At 34.3% G+C, this 20,958-nt stretch overlaps 1 protein-coding gene across 2 annotated transcripts in view; it reads left to right on the forward strand.

Moving 5' to 3' along the window:
* The window catches only part of SNX2 (sorting nexin 2), a 24,865-nt gene continuing 3,907 nt past the window's right edge, over window positions 1–20,958 (forward strand). The window contains exons 1-11 of one of the 2 annotated variants that reach the window (XM_039329844.1): window positions 1–183; window positions 3,615–3,732; window positions 7,048–7,211; window positions 10,115–10,181; window positions 10,347–10,390; window positions 10,487–10,628; window positions 14,821–14,899; window positions 17,719–17,794; window positions 18,993–19,106; window positions 19,340–19,433; window positions 20,565–20,770. In XM_039329844.1, the coding sequence (XP_039185778.1) occupies window positions 76–183; window positions 3,615–3,732; window positions 7,048–7,211; window positions 10,115–10,181; window positions 10,347–10,390; window positions 10,487–10,628; window positions 14,821–14,899; window positions 17,719–17,794; window positions 18,993–19,106; window positions 19,340–19,433; window positions 20,565–20,770 (1,212 nt within the window). In that variant the 5' untranslated portion in view covers window positions 1–75. The remainder of the gene's footprint in view (window positions 184–3,614; window positions 3,733–7,047; window positions 7,212–10,114; window positions 10,182–10,346; window positions 10,391–10,486; window positions 10,629–14,820; window positions 14,900–17,718; window positions 17,795–18,992; window positions 19,107–19,339; window positions 19,434–20,564; window positions 20,771–20,958) is intronic. The other variant, XM_039329845.1, reaches the window with a different exon arrangement.

Below are 20,958 nucleotides of genomic sequence, written 5' to 3' on the forward strand. Positions count from 1 at the left end.
TTCGTCATCTGACTGGCTGCAGCTGCCGGAAATCTCGCGCCTCTAAGAAGAGTGTCTGTGGGGAGGGGGGGAAAGATGGCGACAGAAAGGGAGCCCCCTCCTTTTGGAGACGGCAAGGCGACGGAGTTCGAGGAGCTGGAGGACGGGGAGGACCTTTTTATCAGCACCGTGTCTACCCTCGAGGTAAGGAGGAAGTAGTCGTGGTTTCTCCACTTTTCTCTCTTCTTGGAACTCCTTATTCTTCTCCCAGAGCAGCGGCTGGTGGGTTTGTCATGGCTGTACCTCCTCCGTCCAAGATGTTTTGACTTAATTTCTCCCTTCCTCAAACCTGGCTCGCTCCTACCTCCTCTTTCGCTGCCATTCCCTGGGCTGAGGCTCGCCAACCCTGGGTTATTCCCAGCTGTGAACACTTTCTAAAGCACTAAATTTTTAATTTAATTTTCCCCTCTTTGGGCAAGGACTGAGTGATTTCCTCAAGTAGGTTTCTGTAGTAGTGGCTGCTTCGCCTGGAAAATGAGGTCTCCAACTGCCAGCTGTTGGAGACCTCCTTGCAGTGTCTCATAGAGAAATTGTCTGTAAAAATGGCTTTCTGTGGATGAAGTGTATATGCTAGTATTCCTGAGCTATTTTTGCTGTTTCAAATATTCCTCAGCTGTTAGTGTCATAACTATTAAGGGGGAGGGGAGTTGCTAATTGGGGAATAAAGTGTTACTGGAAGATGTTCAAATACTTCTGAAGTTTTGTTTGGAGTTTCATCCAGTGAAATCAATGGGTTAACTCTTCAGGTGGCCTGTAGATGCTATAAATCTGATAAGAAATTGAAGGGGAATAGTATAAAGTGTGTATTTTTCAATATAGGATTTTGTTTATTAAATAACTAATGTCCTGCACAGCTGGTGAAAATTTAATTAGCTCCTGCACCAATTTGTGTATCTTGAATGCAAGTGTTTAAATTTATTTAGTAAAGGAAGCTTGATTGTGGCTTGTCTCATGTTAATCTTTATAGGTATAACACAAAATATTTGTAAATCAAAATGCTCTAATTTGTAAACAACTACATTTAGTATCTGTTTGCCGTATATGATAGATAAAAGCATTGTATAGAGAGCCTTCTCTTGCTGGCTGTTGTTTCCTAAACTTACTTCCACCTTTTTATGCTGAGTCAGTATTTTTTCCCTTGTGAAAAAAAATAGGCAAAATACGTAATGAAGAAAATATGCTTTTAGAAAATTGAAAATTGAGCATTTCTAAACTGCTCAGTTTAAAAATATAACACTATAAACAAGACAACTAGAAATAATTTGCTGGTATTAGATTTAATTATACAGATATTTATATTTCTCATACATTGCAGTTTGATCCTTAAAACTTTGTGGATGAAACTAGCAGCTGAAGTAGCTTTTATTAGAACAAAGACTCAAACAGCAGAAATTGTGTGGGTGTGTGTATATAAAATCAATGTGTGTTGAGTTGACTATTAATGTGAAAGAAATAGTTGATAAATGAGGGATTTGATATTTGCAGAATTTGATTTTATAACTAAATTGTAGGCTTAATTTTCTAGGTAAGAAGTCACTAATTTTTGAGCCCAACAACTCAATGCATGAGAGATGAATTTGAATCTTTGGTTAAAACCTTTGTTAATATGTTATTATCACAAGTTTTATCTCTACAACTATGGAACACTGCTGTTTATCAGAGTATGTTGTACAATATTCTTATAAATCTAAGAGCCCTATTTTGTTTCACTGAGTAATTGAAAGTTCAATGTTCAAATAACTACAGAATTATAGTAGCTTTAGTTATTTTTTTAATAAACCATTTCCCCTGAATTTGGTTCCATTTGTTAAGGCAGCATATCTGTATCCTGCAGGATTAACAAGCATGGGTTGGTGACATCAAAGAGGATATGAAAGTATTAATATTTAAAAGAGCTACACTAGAGTTGCACTGAAAGTATCTTATTAGTTTCTCCTTTCTCAACAGTGTTTCCTCTGTCAGATAATACATAAACGCTCAGATGAATTATCTGCAACCTAAACACAAAGCCTTGCATGTAATTTAAATCAACACTAATCTCTCTAGGAAAGCTCCCTATTATATATAATCACCCCAGGGAAATTAGTATAGGTGTGGAAAATATTTTGACTTCAGAATTCCTTGTTTTGAGCTGCTATAATCTTATAGGTGATCAATACATCTTGCATAGCTTTGGCATGTCTTTTATCTGAACAGCTTATATTTGGCACCCAAAATTTGATTTATATTTCTTTTTTTGATTATATGTGCCATCGTATATTCAAAAACTGAGTGCTGAATACTCTACTGCAGGCATGTCAAACTGCTGGCCCACAGGCCAGATGTGTCACGCTGAAACTGCGCCCACCCCATTGCCAGCAAAGGGGAAAAAATTGCAATATGTTGTGCGACGTCACATGACGTTGCAAGTTTGACATGCCTGCTCTACTGGTAGATTATGGCTTCACATACTAAAATGAATGGGCAGTAATGGTATCCCCAACCACAGAATGTTCATTACTTATAGTTTGGTAGCTTTAGTTTGCAGTTGAAATAGTTTTTAATCTTAAACAAGTAAATAAGGGTGACTTGCTAACAAACAAACTGGAGATCAGTTTTTAACTGTCCTGCCCATCTGATTTCCAATCAGCCCTCATAATTGGACTGACAGATAAAAGAATGGCTCTTCCAGATTCTGGGTTTTTTAAAATCCTTTTGTAATGTATATTTAATAACTAAACGGAACCTCTTTGTTCAGAAGTATTGCTATGGCTCTATGGTGCTTATGTTTTAATCACTTATCCTGCTAGAAACTTGTTGAACAGACAAGCCTGATCTATTAGGCTTATTTTATATCCATGAAAAGTTTTAATCTAATGTCCAATTGACATTTAAAATAGCTAGACTATCCTAGGCTGACTTTTTAGAAAATTACATTACTAGCCTTTTATTTTTCATTTATCGGCAACCCATTCCTTAACTTATTTTGCTTCCTTTAGCAGTGTGTAAAACTTGTATTTTGATGTTTTTAAATTTTGTGAATGATAATCAGTGTTAGCCCTGATTGCACAGTCACTTAGAAATCATTGTCTTTTTTTAAGTTTTGAGACTTTAAGCTACTACAGCTTACAAATATTTTAAAAAATTATATAAATGAATTCAGAAGTTCAACTGTATTAAGTGATGTTTAATATAATTAAGCTTTCATATGGTTATAGTTTTTAAAGCTTTTTAAGTTTGGATACACCTGTATCAACCTCTTTTTAATTACTTGACAATACTTATTTCCTATTGTAGGAGCTTTAGAGGTCAACAACGTTGTCACATTTAAATTGGATTAACAAATATGAATTAAATTTTTTAGACTGGCATTTGAGTCCATACGAATAAACAATATAGTGAATAACACAAAGTAAAAACATTAGCTAAAGTATCCTGCTAAACAATAATTAAAGGTTTCTTAGTGTTTTATTCTACAGCTTTGAGGAAATGGAAAGTGTTGACATGAGTAAATATGTTCTCTGCTTGTAAACATTAACAAAAAAAATCATAGTGTAAATACTGACTGTTTCTCAACTATTTCTTCCTTTCTCTAGTCAAGCCCTTCATCTCCAGAACCAGCCAGTCTTCCAGCAGAAGACATCAGTACAAATGCAAATGGTCCTAAGACTACAGAAATCTTATTAGATGATGACAGGGAAGATCTTTTTGCTGGTAATTTCTTTCCCATTTTTAAGCCAGTTATTTACTAGAAAAACTTCATGCATGCTTTTTCAGTGTATAATTTTGGCGATCTGTTTTGCATCCTTTATCAACATTTAGTTACTATTAAATACATCAGAACAGTTTTTAACATTTAAATAAAATTGGTCTGAATAACTATAACATTGTAGTGGGTAAAAATAAAATGTCTCCTGTGTAAAATTATGACTTATTAAAAGGTCAGGCCTTTGTTAGCCATAATACATACTGTTTTCTTTGTATATACAGAATAGAGATTGAAAGATTAAATATTATTATTATTATTTTGCATATTAACAGCTTCCTATTATGTTTCAACTTGGGAAATCATGCTTTGACCTCTCTTGGTTTAAACTATAACACAGAACATGTTTTATTGAAAGTGTTTAGTAACTGAAGCATGGACACAGTTGAATTAAATTAGCTTTATTTGTGCATATGTACTGACAGGCATGGTTTTGCAAATGACGTTCAAGAAATGATCAGTTGCATGACTTTACTACTTTACTTCTCTTACTTCAGTTCTCCTTAGAGCAGAAGTTACAACTTGTGGACTTCCCTTTTTTCTTTATATCCTGTATTACTATGGAAGAAAATGCAACCAATGAGAGCACATTTCTGAGAACCCCATAGTATAAATTATGTAGCAATTGCTCTTCAAGATCAAGCAATTTATGTATTTCATCTTTATGGTATTTTGTTCTTTAAGGTAGAATATAATCAAGGTTACACATATATGAGAAGCTTGTTCACGTGGCTACTTATACAATTGAGTATTTCTATTCAGTTGCTTTTAGCGTTTTTATTAAGTTGCTATTTCTATTCAGTTGTTTTTAGGGGATGTTTGATGTTAATTTCTAAATAAGTTACATTGATTATTTAACTTGGATTGTGACCTCTAGCAGACTAAATAACTGCAAGTATTTCAAGAACCAATATAGAATTTCTTGAGAGTTGGGAACAGCTACTTAAAAATATAAACAGTGCTTATTTAAAAATGCTTGCTGTAGCGACACCTTATTAGTGCTTTTTCATAAGGTATCAATTTTTCATTGAAAAACAGTGCAGAATAATCTATGACTAAGTAAAAATCAAATTCTGTATAGTCTTGATTGATCTTGAAAAGCTAATGTTGTTTGTGTTTGTAGGATGGACAGGAAATGCCAGGACTATGGACTAGATTGGTAAATAAAAAAAAAAACAATGATAAGGCAGTGACAAACCATTTCTGTATTATGATCTAGCAATGACTAATGAAGTTACCAGAAGCTAATTTAGAGAAATTTTGACAGAGATTACTATTGCAAGCCAAAAGAATGTTATATTTCCTGAATTCTAAATAATTAAAACAAGTCTTTAAGAGAGAGTAATTAATTATTAGAATCTAAGGTTGCTTCATCCTTTATAGGTAGTTCTTATTTAGCAATCCTAATGGGGACCCACATCTCAGTTGTTAAGTGAAGTGGTTTGCTAAGGGAAACTCTCGCTGTGCTTATAATGTTACTTCAGCCTTTCCTTTGTTGGACCTGTGAAAGTTGTAAATGCAAGCATTGGTCATAAAGTTACTTTTTCATCATCGTTACAACTGTGAACATTTACTAAATAAGGCAGTCATTAAACAAGGACTACATGTATTTTTATTATGTTATATTCCTGTATCAGTAGCTTAATTTATTACTTTATTTAAAACAGCTTTATGATTAATTATAATATTAAAATATATTGGATCAGCAGCTTTTTTTCTTGCACACCATCCAAGCAGCTCTCTGTTCATAAAATACTTGGAATGTCCTAAATCCAAGGACCTGTAGAATATATCCACTCTAAGATGCTTTAAGATTTTATCATTAAAGTAGTATGTTATGCTCAATTGTTAGTTAAAATATTTACCAATTTGACAACTATAACTATTTGATTATATACATTTTAAATGAACTAAATTTATTTGATATATATATTATTTTATTTCATTTCTCTTATCTGATCTCTTTATGATGTAGATCAGGGCTTTTCAACCAGTGGTATGGGTATCACTTGTGATACATTGGCATCTGGCAGGTGGTACACGACCATCCTAGAAAAGTAGTGGGGGGGGGAATGAGCTGAACCGGTGGCAGCACCACACAAGCCTGAGTGAGAGATGGCTGGAGTTGCAGTGCTGTCAGGGCTCAGCGGAAGCGCCAGGATCAGCGCCAGGCTCCAGCTGGAGTTCGGCGCTGATCCTGGTGCTTCTGCTGAGCCCAGAAGAAGCGCTGATCAGCTGGAATGTTGCAGAATCTCCAGGGTCTTGTGATTTACATTCAGATGCTTGGCAACGGATTCATATTTATGATGGTCACAGTGTCCCAGGTTCATGTGAAGTGACCAAAACCTGCTGCAACCACCCAGCAGACGGGGGGAATAAACCCCCCCACCCCACCCTCTCTGCCAATCCTCAACAGAAATGTTCACAACAATGAAAATCTCGGACAGGAGGAAGAGCACTGCTGGGCGGGCAGGCAGGTGTCTTGCTCGGCTGTGGCTTGGGGGGCACTTTTTTCAGTGCCATTGTAACTTCGAACAGTCACTAAGCAAACTGTTGTAGGTCGAGGACTACTTGTACTTCATCACTTTTTTCCTTTTTTGGAGGGGGTGTCATCAAGTTTTTGACATCTTGCTAGGCTGGTGGTACTCGGATATTGCCATATCCTAAAAGTGATACAATGGGTGAAAAGGTTGAAAAGCCCTGATGTAGATGTATCTATTAAAAACAGATGAATATTATAATTTATATTAATAATGGCTGAAATTATGGCTTAACCTTTGCTAAGAGCAGCATGTAGAAAAAATAAGTGATTAAACTGTCTCTATGTCATCTGCTTGCCCCTAGAAGCCCACCAGGCTTACAGGCAGTACTTGGGCTAAATACAAGTTTCATTGTCTAACTTTGTCTCCCCCCCCCAAATTTGTATTTAAATGATGGATGATAGTAAAAAGTGTATTCAGCATGGCTTCCATTCCTTTTAATAATATGTTGATTATTTTTGCAATTGATCATAACTTGCATTAACAGATATGTTTCTGTTACTTGTAACTACAGACTACAGAATATGTTACAAATATTAATCATGCAATACATAATTTAAATTAAGCTTCCTCTGAATTTCAGACTTTTCACAATAATACTGAGTATCAGTGACCTGTACAGGAGTAAATGAAAGATACTTTCAGAAGACAAATCTTTCTCATGGTATACACATGTATAAAAATATTCAGGATAATGGGTGAATGGTTCTCTTTTTTGTCTAGAAGCAACAGAAGAAGTTTCTTTGGATAGTCCAGAAAGGGAACCAATACTTTCTTCAGAATCTACTCCAGCTATAACCCCTGTTACCCCAACAACACTAATAGCACCAAGAATGGAAACAAAAACAGTAGTGGCCCCTGTGGATTTTGACAGATGCAGAGAAGAGGTATTAATGTAGTTAATAAGGCTATTATCAAACTGGGTACACAATTTATAGTCAAAGTAAATGTGAATATATTGGCAGTGTCCACGATAAAATCCTCTAGCAATAAAGAAATAGTTAACTTGCTTTAGAAATTGATATTTATTCTTATGATAAATGTATGGATGGGACTGGTTTTACAATTCCTACAATTGTCACTTCTACAGAGAATGCTGTCTTGTTTTATATTAATTATATATAAGTAGTTGGAGCCTTTTTGAATGAATATTGGGATAAATATTTAGCACAATGGCTATTGCCAATTAAGAAATCTTGAAAAGCTTTAAATGATTTTGAAATTATTTACTATAGGTTCTCCTGCTCGAGCAAGGAGCTGGACTAGAAGACCTCCAAGGTCCCTTCCAGATTCTATTCTGTTCTAGTCTAGTCTATTCCTATTCTTATTCTTAATTCTATTTCTATTCTATATCCTGACCTTATTAAGAGATATTTCTAAGTTGGCAGAGACATAGTATTTATTTATGAAATTTATTTGCTGCCCATCTTGTATCCAAAGCCTCTGAGTAGCTTACAACATAAAAAATAGGAAAACATTAAAATCATCCTGACTAAAATATCAGCAAGTAAAAACATTAACAGATAAAACGAAGGAGACAAGATGGCAAAAAAGGGAGCCAGACACATGGGGGTGGGGAGATAGCACTGAGTTTTAACTAGGCCACCACCTCCAGTATGAAGTTCTCTCATTGGGTCCCCAAACTATCTGGCAGAGCCAGGTCTTGAGACTCTTTTGAAACATCAGGAGGGTGGGAGCCAATCTCACCTTGAGGGGTAAGATGTTCGAGATGGCAGGTGCCATGGCAGAGAAGGTTCTCCTGAATCCCGCCAGCCAAAATTCCTTGGCTGGTGGGATCTGTAGTATGCTCCCTCTGTTGGCACAAGTGGGGAAGACCAGTCCCATTCAGGTGAGATGATTCTCAAATAGCCTGGATCCATGCCAGCATTGTATCTATTCTCCCCATCCTTATATTTATTCTCCAGTAAGCATGCCCAACTCTGAATATACAAGTTAAATTTTCTATTAACTCACTAGATTAGATAGCTACTTTATTCTGAACATAATTTCCTAGTTCAGACACAATCAGGATTTTGGGTTCTTTGCAGCATGCTAAGAACAGAAAAATATGGCAAGGTCTTTGGCTGGTCCATATCTTATCCATCTTGGTTTATATCAAGAGATTATTTCAGTAAAAATTCCATGAGGTCCTTAGTGTTCTCTGAGTTTGTTTGTTTTATTATAGCTGTTTTATTATCCAACTAGATGACTTCATCAGTGTTACAAGGGGGTGGGGTTTGCTCTCTCTTTTTATAGAAATGGCTTGCCCTATCAGTGTTGCTGGAATATTCTTGATTAGATACGATTTATTGTTTGTTTGTCTGAGTTGATTAATATGGTAAACATATACATAGTTTTATTCAACTCAGTGGCTTGACTTTTGCAAACATGGTATTATGAATCTCCAGTTCTCTTTAAACTGGTACAGGTGTTTTAGAATGATGTATCTTGAAAACTGATTTTCATTCAGAGGGAACTTGATTTCTACCAGTAGAGTAGAATTTTAATAATCCATTAAAATATGAGCAAGGCAATAAATAGCATTAATCTAGCTAAAGTTTAGGGTAAATGGCAGTTGATGAGGAAAAGGAAAAGTCTTAACAAAAATGGGGAAATGGTATTTGTCTCTCATATGGATGTGTATACCACAAGATGAAAAAATGCTTTCTCATTTCTTTTATATAAAGTAGAAAATATAAATGTGAAAAGTAATGGTCCTAATAAGAAGCATTGTTTGAAAATGAAAGCTCTAAAGTGAGTTATAGATCTAAAGCAGCGGTTCTCAACCTGTGGGTCGTGACCCCATTTGGGGTCGAACGACCATTTCACGGGAGTCGCCAAACAACGCAATCCGCCATTTATTTCCTCAGCTGGCGGCACCGCGCATGTGCACCGCACTGCGCATTGGGCAGCGCATGGGGGCGCCGCCGCACATGCGCGCCGCACATGCGCGGCGCGTCCTTATGACCGGGGTCGCCGGTATAAAAAGGTTGAGAACCACTGATCTAAAGGGAAAAAAGTATACCGTTAGTGGCCTGGTTGTTTTTAAAAATTTAATGTTTATTCCCTACACCATAAGAGCCTTCATTTTATCAAAAAGCTCTGCAATTCTGTCTCTCAACCTTTTTGAGAGTTAAACTACAAATTTACTCTGTTTTAATTAATTCACCTATTTTTTAAAAAAAATGGGATGAACCTTGTCTATCCATGACCACAGAGCTTTGTAGGGAAAGAAGCCAGATCAATTTGATTTCATTCTGATTTGCGTTTGTTCCACTACGGATCTACCATGTATCTGCTATAGTATTCCTAAATCTGCTTTATCAGATTGGCTGGTGGAATTATTTCTAATCTTTAGTAATGATCAGAAAAAATATTTCTAGGAATGCCAATAGTTTTTGCATTTCTTGTTATAAATAGTTGTATTATATTAGGATAATTTGATGGAATGTTTTTTATCAAAATACAAGTAGCCTTTATTCTCTAAAAATTGTTTTAATGCTGAGAAATCATAATCTTTTTTGTATGACAACTTTTCAGACATAGTTACACAACATTAATCATATTCACAATGTTCTTCAGAATTAGGAAGGTGCTTTATCTTTTTCTAATTTTAATTATTCAAATGACTGCCTTATTGAAAATCTAGTGAGCTATGTTTGGGCTTTTGATATTTCTCAAACTATAGAGATGCAAGTGTGATGTTTAATCTTTAAGAATTTGTGACTAGACATTAAATTTAGATTATTGGAAAGATTACTTACTGTTTAATATTACATGTGTTTTTTAGATTGAAGAAGAAACAAACGGGGATGCATTTGATATTGAAATTAATGTATCAGATCCAGAAAAAGTTGGTGAGTCTGAAAATTGTTGTATTAATTAAAGAAAATTTATTTTATAGCTAAATTTTGATATATAACTATTTAAGTCACATGTATAAAAACTCTAATGTTAATAGATTATATAAATGGATAACTATTTTTTTAATAAATATATACCTTTATTTATGTACCATACAGGGGATGGCATGAATGCTTACATGGCATACAGAGTCACTACAAAGGTACCTGTTACATGATAACTAAGCAAATATTTAGTGTTCAGCACTATATAAATGTGATATATTTTACAAATGGCGTTTTTTGGTTGTTTTTTTTAGACTTCCCTAACTATGTTTCACAAAAATGAATTCTCTGTTAAAAGAAGATTCAGTGATTTTCTTGGTTTGTATGGCAAGTTAGCATCAAAATATCTTCATGTTGGTTACATTGTACCACCAGCTCCAGAAAAGAGTATTGTAGGTAAGTGTGACTAATGAATAATGGTATTCATCTTCCATTATGAAACTGTTATTCTGACAATAAAAATTGTGTTGCATCACATAAATCTATTTTTACATCTATTTGACACATTTTACTTTTAGAGTATGGGTTATTAACCTTGGATCCACAGACCACAAGGGGTTGTATTTAGATGTCCAGGGGTCTATGCATTTGAATGGGAAATATGTAAATATTCTTTATTTTCACTAATCTCTAACCATGACTAAATTGCTTATTTAGAGGTTAGAGAAGATAAAGAAAATAGTTACTTTATTAGTGAACTTAATTTTCACTGACTTCTAACTGAAACTAAGTCTGTCTTATTGATTAATGGAATAACGAAGTACATATATTACTATGTTACATATTTGTTATTTGTAACATTTTGATAACTAAATTTAAACTTAATAGGTTTCCTTTGCATTATAGTCAATATATATTTGATGTGTTTAAACACAATTTTCTGAGAAGGGGCCAATAGGTGTCACTGTATTTCCAAAGGGCTCCATTGCACAAGAAGGAAATGAAGCTGGTATAGCGCCTGGTTACCTACAGAACCATCTTTGCCCTATTACGCTAGTACCTCCCACCTGATTAGGCAAAAGAGATATATAGCGGGCCTGACAGTTAAAGAATTTTGACTGGCAGGCTCTAGGAAAAGAGTCCTTTCTGCCATTGCTGGCTTTGAAACATTCTGTCCCTAGAGGTGAAGCGGGCGCCCAGTCTCATAGCCTTTCAGAAATGTCTAAAGATCTGGGTCTGTTACCTCATTTTGACCTTACAGAAGAGCATGCAACCTTAAAGGCCCCTCCCCTGCCTTTTAATTTTTAATATTAGGTTTTAAGCATCCTTGTCTCTTATTTAAATTTTTATCTTCATTTTTTTATTTTTAATATTTTATTTCTATACCACCCAGAGATGGGTAGTTTCTAAACTTAATAAATAAATAAAGGAAATATGTAAGAAGTAAATTAACGTATTTTTGAAAGAAAAGTACACTTTATTTGAATGATAAAATGTACTTTCCATGTTCTATTTAGTTGTCCTTTGGTCTTGGAGCATTTAGTTACTTTTTCAATTTTATAGTAAATTGACAATTAAAATATTTAGGTTAATCTCTCTGTTAATCACATACTGATAATCAGTACTTTGATGATACTCAGCTTTACATCTCTACCCTGGGCCATAGTGGTGAGACTGTTAAAGTCTTGTCTTAGGGTCCAGAGGTTGTGGAGATCCAGATTGAATCCTAGCGGGATACAATTACTATTCGTCATCAGGGTATTCAGATGTTCCAGTGGTATGTGTCAATGGGGGGACCAATAACCCTGAAGAAGTAGGTCTGTGATTTGAATGTCATCCTAGATTCACAGTTCCTGCTTGATTAAAAGTTAGAAACCATAACCAACTTGGTTGGAAGTTAGATTAGCCACCATCTGCAAGCAGTTGGAGCTCTTCCAGAGGGTATTTGAGACTCATTTGCATGTTTTATGTCTTTTATATCTTATTGGATCATACTGTTTGTATTTCTGTAAATTAAGGTTATGTGGTAAAAACCCTGGTTATTCTCCCAGGCCTTGGATTAGAATGATGGTTGAGCCCATATGGTTTGTTGTTGTTGTTTAGTCTTTGGGTATTGTCTTCCATTCAGTTATTTTTTGCTTGATATATTTTATGCTAATGTTTTACTTATAAGCACTTCAGAGTTGCTGTGGACTTGGGCAGACTATCAACTGAAATTATTTATTTATTTACTTATTTGTATCCCACCTTTATTATTTTTACAAGTAACTGAAGGCAGTGAATATATTCAAAATAACTTCCTCTTTCTAATTTCTCCACATACCAACCCTGTGACGGGGGTTGGTGTGAAAGAAAGTGATTGGCCCCCGGTCACCCAGCTGTGTTCATAGCTAAGGTGGGACTAGACCGCACAGATTCCCACTTTCTAGCCTAGTGCCTTAACCACTTGACCAAACTGGCTCTCTATATATTTAGAGGGAAAGTGGGTGCACGTTATTTTTTGACTTGTATATTCACAGCATTGTTAAACTTTGATGTTCAATAGTTCTTAACTGAAGAAAGCTTACTCATTTTTATACAGGATAATAATAAGTGTAAAGTTGTAGAAACAATACTTTCAACCCTTTGGTGAGGTGTTCAAATTAATCAAGGGAGTTAGTATCTCTACAAATGAAAATGAATTCTTTCCCAAGAGAAATGGAATAGACTAATGAGAACAAAATACTGTGCATTGATATTCTTGAGAATACTAATACTTGGTTTGAGAAAACTTGAGCAGAATTCTGACTGAAGAGTTTTATTGTTTGGTTATTTGACTATTTCAGGCTGATTGATGCATATTTCAAAAATAATTTTGAAGAAGTGTTTTGGACATTGCAAAAGTACAGCGTTTTCTATTATCCACTAAGCTGCCTATTTTTTTTCAAGCTTCAATATAAGTTGAGTCTGAAAAAAGAGCTGCTGCTATTTTAAGAGTCACATTGATTTTTGAGAAGTGCTATACTCCTACCAGGGTCAAAAGCACACTTTCCAATTTGTTTTTGCAGTTTGCACAGCCCTAGACTGTGGCTGGCTGTTTTTCTTTTTTTGGATTTGAGGAATGTTCTTTGAAATACTCTTATTTTTCATTGCATATTCAAAAGATGAACATACATTTAAATCTAAATGTTTGTGCTAAATCAGTGATAGCTGAATGAAGCTTTCATCTGAAAAATCCTATTCATTTTTAAAGTTTATCTGACTTTATAATTGCAGTTTATTCCAGATAAGCAGAAATTAACCTAGACTAAGACTGGTAGGACTATGCGGAGTCTCTTGGCTAGAGAGCAACTCATTGTAACTTCTTATTCAGCTGATGGCAAATATGATGGTTGACTTAGTTTACACAGTCTATTTATCCTAGTGTTTTATGCCTCTGAAATGATTTTCCTCAGGTTCTGTGTGTGAATGGAAGAGGACAGAAATAAGTTCTTTTTGTTTCACTATAGTCCCTCGTCCCTTCTCTAAAAGAATAGCCAAAAGCCTGTCCTTTTAAATTAGTGAGCCCATTTGGAACTTTATATATCCTCCCCAAATGTCTGCAATGTATAAATCAACAATGAAATAACACCCATTTTCCAGAAGTCTAGTATTTGAATAGAATTGTCAGTTATCCTTTTAATCTCCCTGTATGCTCGTCCCACCTCACCTTATCTTTTGTTTTTTGGAGGACAAATGAAATAATTTCTAAATAAAGCCTAAGAGTGCAGCTAGTACCATTTATATTTTTGAGGAAAATAAAATTATTGAGGCTGCTGTTTTGCTTTGCAGTGTGTTGGCTTTTAACTTTTTTTTATTAAAAGAATAAAATCAGGTGAAGAATGGAACCTGGTAGATCTCAAGGAAAATAATTGTTGAGTATATTAATTTCTGCACGGGACAGTAAGTCTCAAAAAGTAAAGTGAAAACATTTGTCTCACATTGTTCATCTGGTAATGTGAAGAGATCTGGGCTGGTCAGTTTAGATTATTATTTTCCTTCACCTAAACATAACAATGTTTAGATGAAGGAAAATAATTATCTAAAACTGACCAGACCAGATCTCTTCACATTACCATAGTACAGTTCATGTAAGTAAGTTCATATTTATATGAGAAAAGCATGATGGTCAAATACAATATTAAAATATATTTTGTGACCTTAAGGTATTTTATGAATAATTTTGATTAAAATAAGATTTTGCAAAGGTTTTAAAAATTACAGAAACTTAGAAAAAATGCAGAAATAAAAAGTTTATAAAAGATTAAAAGAAAAAATGAAGAATAACAAAAAAGAAAGAAACAGATTAAAAAACAGCTTCAGATCTTCTTTGAAATAGTCACAAATACAGCAATTTTTATCCATTTTCAGCAAAGACCTATAAAAGGTAGCTGAGTTCTCTCCATAATCAACAAGTCAGTTTAGCTATTTCTACAAAGTCTATCATCTTCACAAGGTATTTTATTATTGATGTTTCCACAGTTTTTCATCTTTGTACACATAATAACTTTGTGGTAGTTACTATATATGTGCCCTTATTAGATTAATATACTGTACATTTAGATATGAACTTGGCAAAGTTCAGAATCGCATCAGGTTAAAAAATGAATTTATGTCACTTTTTTCAAAGGCATGACGAAGGTAAAAGTAGGCAAAGAAGATTCCTCCTCTACAGAATTTGTAGAAAAAAGAAGAGCAGCATTAGAAAGGTAATTGATTATCTGTAGTAGTATTGAATGAATGTGCAATGAAGTATACAATTTTATTTGCTTCTCAGACTATTTAATTTTACATGCTAACCTGTGTAAAAGAAACCGTTCAGAATAAAATCTGAAGTTGATATTAAATTGTTTATATAATGATGACATATTTCAGTATGAATATCAAATAAAAGTGTATATGTGTATATCTGTATACAGATATGTAAGACAGAATCTTTTCTCTCAGAAAGGTTGTTTGGCATGCTGAACATACTGTAGCTGTGGCTGCTGAGAATCAAATATAATTCAAAATCCAGCATTTAAACATTCAGTCTATTTTAAATATTGCTTAGATTTTAATGTGCCACCTGGAAAAAACTTCAAAAGTTAGTTTATATTGATCTAGATTTCAATTTCTAGGTTTCATTCTTGGGTGCTTCTGTAAGTGAAAGTATTTGTGATTTATTCAAGAAAGACAGGCCTTTGAATGCCATCTTTCTGTGTTATCTTTACTGCTATGTATGAAAAAATCATAATATGTCAAAATGTTTCTATGTCGCAGTTACTTAAGGGAAGCTTTCTTGTTTCCAAGACGTGTTACCAGCATATCAGTATTGTAGGACTGATCTTTTGTTTGAGAAATTATCTAGTAATATTTGGCTTCCTCTGGATATCATATTCCAGACTTAATCATTTTAAAAATCTTTTCCCACCAATAGAATAGAATGAATATATGTAGCCTTGTTGCTCTCTGAGCTTGGTTGTTTGCTTGCAGATGCTTTGTTACCTTCCTAAGGTAGTTACCAAACTAGGATCTAAAGAGGTTACCTAATCGGGTAACAAAATGTCTGCAGGCAGACAACCAAGCTCAGATAGCATCAAGTACTTCGCAGTAATACTGTTAAATGTTTTGGGGATATTACTAGAATAACCGACTTTGTCGTGCCCATCTGATGCATGAATGATTTTTTTCCTGTATTGGAAAAAGACTTTTATATGCCCTGATCTTGTACAATAAAGCTGTTCAAAATTGACATAGCTATACTCCTGGCCATTTCTCGTTTGACATGGAGCAACTTTCCAACAACTTAGTCTTGTAGATGATGATGATGGTGTTGACATTCCATATTTAGGGCAAGAGGATGGAGGCTCTCCATGACTGTGATCCTAAGAATAATAAAAGCTAAAAAAATAAACAGGAGGTTTTTCTTCTTCTTGAAATTACATTACAGGGATTTTTTTGGTGTAGGGGTGAGATTAAGACTGATTTTTGCACAATAAATGGATTATTAATATCTTCATGAAAATATTCTTTAGTAACCTAGGAACTGTTATTCAGAGATGGATTCTATTTTCTATATTTGCTGGGCCAGCTTTACTGGATGGGTGGGTCTGATTATATACATTTTATTGATTATTGGATTGCTCTATAATGGAAGCCATTATTTTAGTTAAGTAATAAAGCTATAATAAAATATAAAACTTGATGGTATCCAGATGTCTTCGGAACAGAACATGAAAAGGATATTTGCCTAATCTACCATATCGGATAGAGTAGGTAAGCCCCAGGTCCCCCACCCTTCTGTGTTACCTTTTAGTGGGACCTAGGAAGTGTGCCTTTTCCGTAGCAGCCCCTGTGGAATGTGCTTTTCCCTAGAGATTTGCCAGGCATTCCTTATCCTAACCTTCCAGAAAGCCATAAAGACCTGGCTCTTCTCCCAAGTGTAGGTGTAGAGTGAGCTTGGAGTCTGAAGATGGCATGTTGGAGATTGGTTGTGATGCCTGTGGGGTTTTGTTTTGTTTCGTGTTTCTGTGATATTTAATTCTTTATGTCTACAGAGATTGTCAGTTACCCAGGTCATAGTTATCCCAAAGATGCTTTTTTTCACAAGGCAACTGGACTTTCTTGTTTTTTCTTCAAAGATGTTTTGTTTCTCATCCAAGAAACTTCTTCGGCTCTGACTGGATGGTGGAGAATCTTTGGGATTTAATTCTGTATTATTGCTATTTGCCAGTCAGAGTTGTGTCTCCTAAGATGGGTGGCCATGTAAATCTTTTAAATAAATAAATGTTGGCAATAACATGCATTCTACTAGGAAATCTAGAACAGCTGGTATGGTAGAGCTTGTTTTCTAAAGTATGTAGTAATTTGCTTTAGTTGTATTTTCTTATCTGTGGTTCTCACTAAAGTCCTGGATCACACATATTCTTGTTAATGGGAGCTAATGTCCTAACTAATTTTTAGCAGAAAGGGAGAATAAGGGAGACTGAATGGTATAGTCAGCACAAACATTCTTTTTTTACCACAGGATGATAAAGATGGAATATATTATTATTGTTTAAATAATGTGTTAAAATCATAGTAAATAGTAAATATTATATAGTTGCTCCTATCATAAAATGTTATGACATATTATTGATCATATTATATCCATTAATTTTCCATTTCTAACAAAAATTAGAATTATTAAGCTCCTTCCAGGAGGAACAGCTTCACTGGGATAGTTCTGCTCTTTGGTTATTTTTTCGTGTAAACTGGAAACTGTAGCTTTTGTCAAATCAACCGGTAGTTTATTCAGTTTTGCCTCCATTCTAGTTCTATATTCCATAAATATTGATCTTTAATTGGTTGTTTTAATAAAAAGACAAAGATTGAAAGCTTTTATTGAAACTGAATTGTTCTATATATCTTGGAATTATGTATTTTAATGCAAATTTTAAAATACACTGTCTTCCCTGACTGTTTTAGCATATATTCATTCTATGTATGGCCATTTTTTTTAATACTATCAAGAATACTAAATGTTTTCTAACTTTTAAAATTGTAGGTACCTACAGCGAACAGTAAAACATCCAACCTTATTACAAGATCCTGATTTAAGACAGTTCTTGGAATGTTCTGAGGTATTTAATTCTATTTTCTCATTTATTTAGTTTTACATATTAAGTACCAAACAATTATATGTGGACATCTGGTTTTGTGCGTTACTGCAATGCTGTTAACAAACTTCCATTATTTAAAGCTAGGGCAAGTGAAATCCTCTTTTCTTACTGTCATTTGATAAATAATCTGATTAACTCTACAAACACGATTGTGTCTCTGTTTCAAAATGTTGATACAAGATTACATCTTTATATTACAAGAACAAAAAAAGCTTGCTATCATTTAATTCCCTGGTAGAGGATTCAGTCACCAGTGCTGTCAATTTGGCACTTTTCATTTAAAAGTAGAAAATTATCTTCAGAAAATTTTCTTGCTAGATTAATATACAGCTGGTGTAACTTTCCTGCTGATAAATGTTACAGATTTCCAAATAATTCAGTGTGTCCTAAGATGGTACTCTAAGGCCTAACAAGCTGCTGTTTGACGAAAGACAATGCCGGAGCTTTTGCTGGTTATTAACATATCATGTTACAGAATCCCTGACCCTTTTTCTTGCTGTTCAGAGAAATTGTCTATGGTGACTTCTATGTATAAATGTATAACTAAACTCTTTTAATAATATACCTAGAGAGGTTTTAATAGTTCTGCAGCCAACTGTCTCTATTCTCTCGCTCTCTTTTTCTGTGTCTATGCGGGTGCAGGCAAAAACAAATCTTCTATGGAAAGGTGCATGTGCATAATCAGGTTTGAAGTTAGTGTTCCCAAACATAATTAAACACAGTAGCTCATAAGATTTGTGTATGTGTGTTTTAACATAAAATACATTATATCCTAGTTATATGCTTGAAATACCTTGATTGACAAAAAAAAGTTGTCAGTGCATTTGTTATGTGGAAGCAGTAGCCTAGTATTGCCCTTAAAAGCTGTACTGCTCTTGGTAGCCAGTTAAAGCATTTGGCGGCAGTGTAACAAGTTTTGACAAATGGTCTCTGTGTTCCATCTAAATGTAAAGGTGCAGAAGAAAAGCAAATTGAAAGTCTATTTTTTTAAGTTTTCCTCTGAGGATGTAAAAGTAGTAAATTTAAGAAATTAGGTTCCACTATATTGAAATGTATGAGGGGGAAGAAAACACTACATCCTTTTCAGTCCCTTTGGTGCCCAGTTAAACCTCCAGCCTTTTAACCAGTTTGTTTGCCCTTATTTGTCATTCAATTCCAGCTGCCGAGAGCAGTTAACACCCAAGCTCTGAGTGGAGCAGGAATATTGAGGATGGTAAACAAGGCTGCCGACGCTGTCAACAAAATGACGATCAAGATGAATGAATCGGATGCAGTAAGAGCTGATTTTTCGACTTGAATAATGAGATGAATTAATGAGGTTCAACAGTTGCATTTTAAAACCATAGGAGTAGAAAATGGGATATTAATTTACTTATTGGCTTGGATTCTCAATTGTATCAGTTGACCACCTGTTTATACTGAGTTAATTTCTTGCCTTAGGAAGGCAATTGTAGTTCGCAGTATAGTATATATTGTAAAGGTTTGTTTTTTTTTTCATTTTGCCAGTGGTTTGAGGAAAAGCAACAACAATTTGAGAATCTCGATCAGCAACTTCGGAAACTTCATGGTAGTGTAGAAGCCTTGGTCTGTCACAGAAAAGGTAGATATGTTAATCAGATTTTTACTATTTTAAATGTTAAATATGAATTAATGTTTCTAAAAACTCTTATGATCAGAAACCTTAAATAATTTCAGGGCAAGAAACTAGCTAAAAGTTGAACTGTACAGTGTACAATACATCTCATACAAAAATGATTTTTAGAAACTGAGAAATCATTTTTTCAGTGGATATTTCTTACCAAATAATTCTGTTTGTAATGTAACTGAACGCTTGGGATTCTTAGACAGCGTTCTGCTTATAAAAACATTAATCCTGAATTAAGCAGATTAATTGCATATCTCCTTTTGCAGCCTACTTATAAGGAAAGTGATTTTTTAAAAAATAAGTGGAACTGGATGAACAATGCTAGAGAGTAAAACATGAAATCTGTGTATCAAGTTAGCTATCAAAATCTTAATATCTGTGATTGAAATATGGTTTAGTATCCTTTCCCAAGACCTATTATATAAATCTCAATGTACAGCACCATTAAAATGGGAGATTTAAGAAAAAAACTAACATAGTTAATTGGAAATTCGTCAGTTGCAGGAATCTTTCCTAATTTCATAGAAATGGATAGAAAGGGGTGAATCAAGGTTGGAACTAATCAGGTGCTTAAATCAGGTTCATAAATCTTCCAGTGCAATCAATGGGATATGTGTAAGATGGAGAATGGAGTTCTTCCTGACATTTGTCCTCTTTTTGTATTAGATCAATAAGATGTTCAGGTGTTTTTTTTATGCCCTAAACTGGATATTGAAGATCCTCATCTAATCTACAGTGCAGGATACAATCTTTTTACGAGGAGTTAGTAAATTACACAAGCATCCAAACCCTTACATGTTTTGCATTACAATAATTTATTTTACTGACATTTGTTTCATTGGCAGCAATTTCCCAACACTTTGCTATATAAACTTTAACAGATTTTTACTCTGAAATGGCTCTACTGATACACAAGTTTATTTCATATCAAGCACACTATCATTTTAGTAGTAACATACAACCTGTGATTTTAGCATGTGCTTAGTGGCAGAATTTGTAATCTCTTAAAAATGGTTGAAATAATAGATAAAATAGAATTGAGTATTGATATAAAAGATTCATATGAGTTTGTTTTGTTTGTTTCAGAACTGTCAATCAATACAGCTGCCTTTGCTAAAAGTGCTGCCATGTTAGGTAACTCAGAAGACCATACTGCTTTATCAAGAGCTTTGTCTCAGCTTGCTGAAGTTGAAGAAAAAATAGACCAGTTGCATCAAGAACAAGCTTTTGCTGATTTCTATGTATTCTCTGAGCTACTCAGTGATTATATTCGTCTTATTGGTGGTGTAAAAGTAAGCCCACATTTAAATCTATACAAATATTAATATATAGGTACTCCTTGCTGAATGACCTTTCTTTAGTGACTGTTTGAAATTATTACGTTGCTGAAAAAAGTGACTTCTGACTATCCCCACAAGCATGTTATCACCACTTGCAAACTTTGCAGGCAGTTTCCAACAAGCAAGGTTATTGAGCAATC

This window comes from Crotalus tigris, unplaced genomic scaffold, assembly GCF_016545835.1.
Source record: "Crotalus tigris isolate CLP2741 ecotype Arizona unplaced genomic scaffold, ASM1654583v1 scf7180000024419.1143555, whole genome shotgun sequence".
NCBI lineage: Eukaryota > Metazoa > Chordata > Lepidosauria > Squamata > Viperidae > Crotalus > Crotalus tigris.